Here is a 7,362-nt window from a genome sequence, read left to right as displayed (position 1 = left end):
ACTGCATGATGAATGAACACGATTCACGGATTCTCATAATCATCACAAAGAGGATCCGGATTCATCACAAAGAACAACATTTTTTTAATCAATAACACATAAAAAATTAGCCATTGTTTGTTTATGTTTTTCAATAAAAAAAATAGTTGAAGAATATACCCTTACTTATAAGACCATCTCCAATGGTGACCTAAAACCTAAAAATATTTAGCCCAGAAAATTTAGGTTTTAGCTCAGAAACAGTTTTTCTGCTCCAATCCTTCTGGCCTACAATTTTTGTCACATCCTGGCTCGGGGTGGATCACTTCCCAGGCCCGCTCCACCACCGTAGCACGATATTGTCCGCTTTGGGCTTACCATTCCCTCACGGTTTTGTTTTTGGGAACTCACGAGCAACTTCCCAGTGGGTCACCCATCATGGGATTGCTCTAAGTCCCTTATCGCTTAACTTCGGAGTTCCTAAGGAACCCGAAGCCAGTGAGCTCCCAAAAGACCTCGCGCTAGGTAGATATGGGAATATACATATAAGGATCACTCCCTTGGGTAATGTGGGATGTCACAATCCACCCCCCTTAGGGGCCCAACGTCCTCGTCGGCACACCACGACCAGGGTTAGGCTTTGATACCAAATTGTCACATCCTGGCCCGGGGTGGATCACTTCCCGGGCCCGCTCCACCACCGTAGCACGATATTGTCAGCTTTGGGCTTACCATTCCCTCACGGTTTTGTTTTTGGGAACTCACGAGCAACTTCCCAGTGGGTCACCCATCATGGGATTGCTCTAGCCCCCTTCTCGCTTAACTTCAGAGTTCCTAAGGAACCCGAAGCCAGTGAGCTCCCAAAAAGCCTTGCGCTAGGTAGATATGGGAATATACATATAAGGATCACTCCCCTGAGTAATGTGGAATGTCACAATTTTAGCCTGAAATTATCAAAGAATGAATTAAGGCTAATTTTTTTTAAATTAACTTTTAAAAAAAAAAAATTATGTAGACTATCCTAAATTAATTATATGAACATTTTAACCTAAAAATATTTAAATTCCGATAAATTTTGAAAAATCATTAAATCAATACATAAAAATCATGATAAACCACATAAACTTAATACAAACGACATTTAATAAACCACATAAACTTAATACAAATGACAATTAATAAACCGCATAAACTTAAAAAAAAAAAAAAAAAAAAAAAAAAAAAAAAAAAAAAGACAATTAATAAACCACATAAACTTAATACAATCGAAAACTCATAAACTTAATAATGATTCCACCATCTTGACTTGGTGATGGACTTGGGTGATAGCCTTGAGATGAATCGTCATCTTGAAATATACTCCTTGTGGCATCCCTTCGTAAAATGTCATTTTGCTTACCACGTAAGTATTTCTTCCTCTCTAAGTGTATTTGTCAAGGTCCTCCATCATCAAATTAATTTCGAACCTTTCTTGCTCCCTATCCCCTTGTTCCTTCATGGCCAAACGCATTTTGGCCGATTCTTCTTGCCGAGAGATATGGTTTTCATTCATTCTTACCATTTCGCTAGCAAATTGTGCACGTATTGGATCTTGGGACTTCCCTTTTCTCTTTGCTTCCTTTTGCTTATCTCTACCTGGGGGCCTTGCAAAAGAAGTTGGGGTCATTTGTTCGACACCTTCATTGACATCATTTGGGGGTGGGGCTTCACTATGAAATAATCTTCCCCATTGTTGGTCCGCATCAGTTCCCCACCTCGGTCAATCCTTGAGGATGTTCCAAGCATGATGCAACTTAAAAGCTTGATTTTTTGGTGTAGTTCTTGTCTTGTAAATTGACATTACTTTGTCACCCTATGCAACAAATACATAAAAACAATTAGTTGCAAAATACTATTATGTACATGACAAATAAAATATCAATAAAGAAACTCACAAATTCTAAAGTGCCCCTTCCACTAGGCATGTCAACCATGGCTCTCTCCAAGCTTCCCTTCCACAAAGTGCACGCTTTGTTGATAATCTTCCACCGATCATAAACACCACCAACTTCCCTTTGACCGGCATTGGAGTTCTCATGGAACTTATCAATGATTTTACCCCACAAAACCTTTCTATTTTGATTCATGCTGACGGCACCATCTTCACTACTAGAAATCCATGCCAAAGATAAAGCAATATCTTCGTCAAAGGTCCAATTACGACCTCTAACATGCTCTTTTGCCATCTTGAAAATTTTGGAAATGAGAAGAAATGGTAGAAAGAAAAATTGGAAGAATTGTAGGAGAAAAGTGAGTTTTGTGTGGATGTTTGAACAAATACATAGGTATTTATAGAGTTTTTGGTTAAATTTTAAGTTAAATAATTTTTTTTAATTATTTTAGAAGTTGGATTTAAATTTGGACCATTAGATCTTTTTTTTTTACCGTTAGATTTGATTGTATTCGATCTAAGCCGTTGGATTCAATAAATATATAAACATAAAAAATAAAAAAAATTTGAACGTGGACCGTTGGATTAACCAACGGTCCAATTAAATTGGGCGTTGGATGAAGAAAAGTAGCCGTTGGGCTACAGTGACGCTGACATGCAAAGGGGACAGCCCCACGTGGGTGGGCCTCGGCTAGAAAAGTCTCTGGTGCGTGCAACACGTTGGGAGACTGGGTTTTGGGGTGTAGGCTTCACAGCCCACTTTTCACTCTCATTCGTGGGTCCCACTTCAATTTGTGGGCTAAATTATGGCCGGTATTTGCCTTCCTTTTGGGTTTTGGGTTTTGGGTTTTGGGTTTTAGGTTTAGTTTACGTTTTGGGTTGGAGTGGATTTTTTTTTGGGGGGGTGGGGGGAATTTACGTTTTAGGTCACTATTGGAGGTGGTCTAAAGGGTTGCAAAATAAACCTTTAAAATGGTGTTTTGGAATAAAAAATGGAGCCTACCGATTTCTAAACTAAAAATAATAATAAAATAAAATAAACAAACCAAGACTTGGCCCTCAATTTGATGTGGGTCTCCCTGCTTTTTGAAATTAGATGTAGTCTAATTTTTTGCTATTCATGGAAGATACTAGCCCATGTGGTAGATGTAGACCCGTTTTCCTGTTCATCGGGATGAAATTTCTCACTAGTGCTACATTTATATCAGCCCTAAAAAAAAAGAAGGATAAAGCCTTCGTTAGAGATGCTCTTAATAGTTAGGTCTTCCTCCTCAACCAATTTCGTCCAAAGTTTAAACTTTTCCCTTTAATATGAATACAGTAAAATGTTATTTGTAAAAAAAACCTTATAAAAAGTACACAACAATTTTTAAAGTGTTAATAATTGCACCCAATTAACGAGGTTTTATAAAACGGGATTCCAACATTAGGCTTGGCACATAAAGAATTTGTTACCTACTGGTGGGTAATTTAGATTTGGAATTGTAGATACGCCCAGATGACGATGCGCGATTGTGTTTGTTAGTTTGTGCCATATTTCGTTTCATATTCTTTTACTTGGCTGTGGTGACCGGCTTGTTGTGAGACGAATTATTCACCTCGCCGAGGGAACACATTGGTTGGTTAATGGGTGGGGCCACATGAAGATGTAGTGCTACCTTCAGTGGCTTATCTGCCGTAGCCAAAGTCTCAAACTGGACGCGACACTGGATTTCCTTAAACCCCATGCCAAATGCTTTCCTACATTTTTCTAATTTTCTCATCAACTATACATTCATGCATCCACTCTTCCCATCTCTCCTCCATCTTTAGCAACATAAAACAAAATAAAGCATTTTTTTCACTATTTTATTAGTTTAACTACTTACAGCATGTAAATTTACTTAGTATGTTCACCATTTAACGTTCAAATTTTGTAGTAGTATTATTATATAACATATCCATAGGCAGTTCCCTATTGTCAAATTTTGGTTTTCCTATGTTCTAGTGGGACTATGATTATTGCATAGAAATATACTGGGGAGCTAATATTTTGGAGACCACATTTATCTCATCTTTATAATAGAAGTGCAACCTACTACATATGGTGGACTCTACTTCTATTACAAAGAGGGTGATGCTAAGAAGATCACAGTTTGTAGATTGAGTAATGCTAAAGAGACCATATATATAAATATGATGTGGTTGTCAATGTCAATGATTATTCTATTACTTAAGTGTTTGATTAACAAACTTATTTTTATTGTTGAAATATCATATCATTTACAAATATGGTCTAAATATCCCTATGACATTTTTCTTTGTAGACCACAACCATCTCTTGAATAGATATAGGGTCTTTAATACAAGTGTGTCTCATGTCTATTACAGAAATAATTTAAAATGTAGTTACATGGTCTTTAAAGAATTAATATTTTGCATATACATGGAGGTTAACAACAAACTAATATATATATTTTATTGTTGCAGGACAACAAATTTGAAACTTAGGTCATCGTTGGCCAACTTATTCAAAAACCTCCACCTTATGGGGGTAAGACCGTAAGAGTGCTTGCGTTGTAAATACTTCTCACGAGTAGAGTCGGTCATATATTATCCTGCCATCCTGCTCTATAAATACCAACTCCCTTTTCCATATTTCTCCAAACCACTCAAACAACTAACTTTCCTTCTGGACATACAAATTAAAGACTAGAATTCTCAGCTTCTTTCAGTCTCCCTCCACCAATGGCACCTACAGTGACTTCAGTGAATGCATCTGAACCCAAGGTAGCAAGCATCAAAACCTTAGCCGGCTCAGATGCTCTCACTTCTGTACCTTCCGAGTACGCCTACATCATGGATCCCAACGATAAGGGAGATGCAAACGACCCAGAACACTCAATCCCCATCATTGACTTTGCTCTTCTCACCTCTGCCTCCCCAGATGAACGAGCACAAATGATCCAGAAGCTAGGAAAAGCTTGCCAAGAATGGGGCTTCTTTCAGGTATATTCATACTTACTATTAATATGTATGCTTGAACACGTGTAAAATTAACTAATAAAATAGTAGTTTCGCAACTATTCGTTTCAAGTTTTTATTTAAAAAATATATATAAATTGGAAATTGAAATAGTTACAAGTTTTCAGATTTTAACTTAAAAATTGAAAATTGAAAAGCAAACAAACGAAATGGTTATTGCTAATAATAATGAAACATGAATTAATATTTTCATGTGCTTGATATCTTTTAGGTGATCAACCATGGTGTACCAGAGAGCCTGATGAAAAAAATGATCGACGCGTGCCAAAGATTTTTTGAGCTACCGGAGGAGGAGAAGAAGGAGTTCCATACAAAGAACCTGTTGGACCCAATCAAGTGCGGCACCAGCTTCAACGTCGCAATTGACAAAGTTCGTCTCTGGAGGGATTATCTCAAGGTCATCGCACACCCCAAATTCAACTCACTCTACAAACCTGTTGGGTACAGTGAAGTTTCATTGGAGTTCAGCAAAAGAACCCGTGCGGTGGCAACAGAAATATTGAATGGAATATCGGAGAGTTTGGGACTGGAGGCCGATTACATTACCAAGGCCATGAACTGGGATCGCGGCTGCCAAATTCTTGCAGCGAACTACTACCCAGCTTGCCCACAGCCCGACCTGGCGATCGGTATTCCTCCTCATACAGATCATGGACTGGTGACGCTCCTGATTCAGAATGATATGTGTGGCCTTGAAGTCAAGCACAATGATCAGTGGGTCTTGGTGAATGCCGCACCGGGCTCTTTTATTGTTAACGTAGGTGATCAAATGCAGATTCTGACAAACGACAAGTACAAGAGCATATGGCATCGAGCAACTGTAAACAACACATCTACTAGGATATCGATCGCCGTACCACATGGACCGGCACTCGACACGCCCGCTGTACCGATCCCGGAGTTGCTAGAAAAGGAAGGTGAAAAAGCGAAGTACATTGGAATGACGTATGAGAAATTCATGGAACTTCAAGCAAGCCCCGCTGCCTACATGATGCCTTGCTTGGATCACCTGCGGGTCAAGGACAATTGAAGAAAATACGTGCATGGCGGTCGGCTTACCAGCGTTAATCTGTTTTCCTTCTGTAGAATAAAATAAGGGATACTTTGGATGCGATCCTTAATTTTTAACATTCTTTTATTAAAATCTTAATAGTATTTAAAGTTTGATCAAGATCCCTTGACTTTATACACCTCATTATATTACTATTAATATTTATATTTTTATAGTTTTGACATTAATTGTTTGATATTTTATGAGATTTATAATCTTATAAATTTAAAATCCCTCATTATAATACTGTTAGAAATGGCTACAATAAAAAAATTCAAACATTTTGATTGAATAAATGGATAAAAACTATGTAAAAATACGAAATAATAAATGGCAAAAGAATGTATCCATAGTGTTAAAAAAATTGGTACATTTCACATACAACAAAGTGGTACATTAATAAAGAAGAATGGGTACATTATAAATAAATTAGGGTACAAATAAAAGATTAAAAATTATGAGTACAAATGAATTTTTAAAAATATAGGCGCTAAAAGAAATTAATACATGGGTACAAAATAAAACTAAAAAGAAAATACTACAAATTAAAAAAAATGTTGCAAATTAAAAGTGTGTACAAACTAAAAATATAAATATATGATACAAAGTTTAGGCATAAAATATAAATATACCATACGTAATTTTTCTATCATTGATTAAATATACAAAGTCACGTGATGGTATACACATGGGTACAAACACAAATAAAACTTTAAAAAATATGGGCACAAAAAGAAACTAATATATGGGTACAAATTAAAAATGAAAAGAAAATTCGTACAAATTAAAAAATATTTGCAAATTAAAAATAGGTACAAACTAAAAATAAAAATGTATAATGAAAAATTTAGCCATAAATATAAATATACTAATTGTAACATTTTAACACTAAAGGAATATATTTAAAAATAAAAATATTTTCTTATTCAAATAATTAATGATGTTATTAATACTCAAATACCTTGATCAAAAATTCAAAATGAATAAGATTTTAATTAAAGAATTATGTGAATCTAATTACCTCATAAAATAATATATGCTCATGTAAGAGCATTATCTATCAAAGCAGCTTGTGGAGTTGTTGTCCAACGTTTCTTGCACACATATCATCACAGTAATATTAATGTGTAAAACAGTGGGACCTTCTCAAAACACATCGAACTCGTTGGAGACAATGACACTAAGGGCTGGTTTGATATTGCTGTGCTTTGAAAAAAAATTAATTTTGCTGTGCTGTGAGAATAAGAGCTGTGAAATAAAGCAGCAGAGTATTTGGTAAACTTTTTTGTAAAAGTTCTTTTGAAAGGAAAAAAAAAAGCAGTATTAGAGTGTTTGGTAAACTTTTATGTAAAACAGATGTGAAAAAAAACCGATTTTT

General features: G+C 35.9%; 1 protein-coding gene across 1 annotated transcript; it reads left to right on the top strand.

The window, feature by feature from the left end:
* Window positions 1–4,567: 4,567 nt before the first annotated feature.
* On the top strand, window positions 4,568–6,042 carry LOC137727382 (2-oxoglutarate-dependent dioxygenase 19-like). The gene is made up of 2 exons (XM_068466250.2): window positions 4,568–4,897; window positions 5,145–6,042. The coding sequence occupies exons 1-2, from the start codon at window positions 4,637–4,639 to the stop codon at window positions 5,961–5,963; spliced, it is 1,080 nt and encodes a 359-aa protein (XP_068322351.2). The 5' UTR covers window positions 4,568–4,636; the 3' UTR covers window positions 5,964–6,042.
* The last annotated feature ends 1,320 nt before the right edge of the window (window positions 6,043–7,362 follow it).

The sequence above is a fragment of the Pyrus communis genome, chromosome 10 (genome assembly GCF_041283825.1).
Source record: "Pyrus communis isolate YQ-2024b chromosome 10, ASM4128382v1, whole genome shotgun sequence".
NCBI classification, from domain to species: Eukaryota; Viridiplantae; Streptophyta; class Magnoliopsida; order Rosales; family Rosaceae; genus Pyrus; species Pyrus communis.
This window is presented reverse-complemented; position numbering and strand designations above follow the sequence as displayed.

What these genes read in the sequence shown, in the direction of transcription:
- LOC137727382 (XM_068466250.2), top strand. Translation starts at nt 4,637, where the DNA reads ATGGCACCTACAGTGACTTCAGTGAATGCATCTGAACCCAAGGTAGCA. An exon ending in AAGAATGGGGCTTCTTTCAG is followed by an intron (nt 4,898 to 5,144) that starts GTATATTCATAC and finishes GATATCTTTTAG; the next exon opens with GTGATCAACCATGGTGTACC.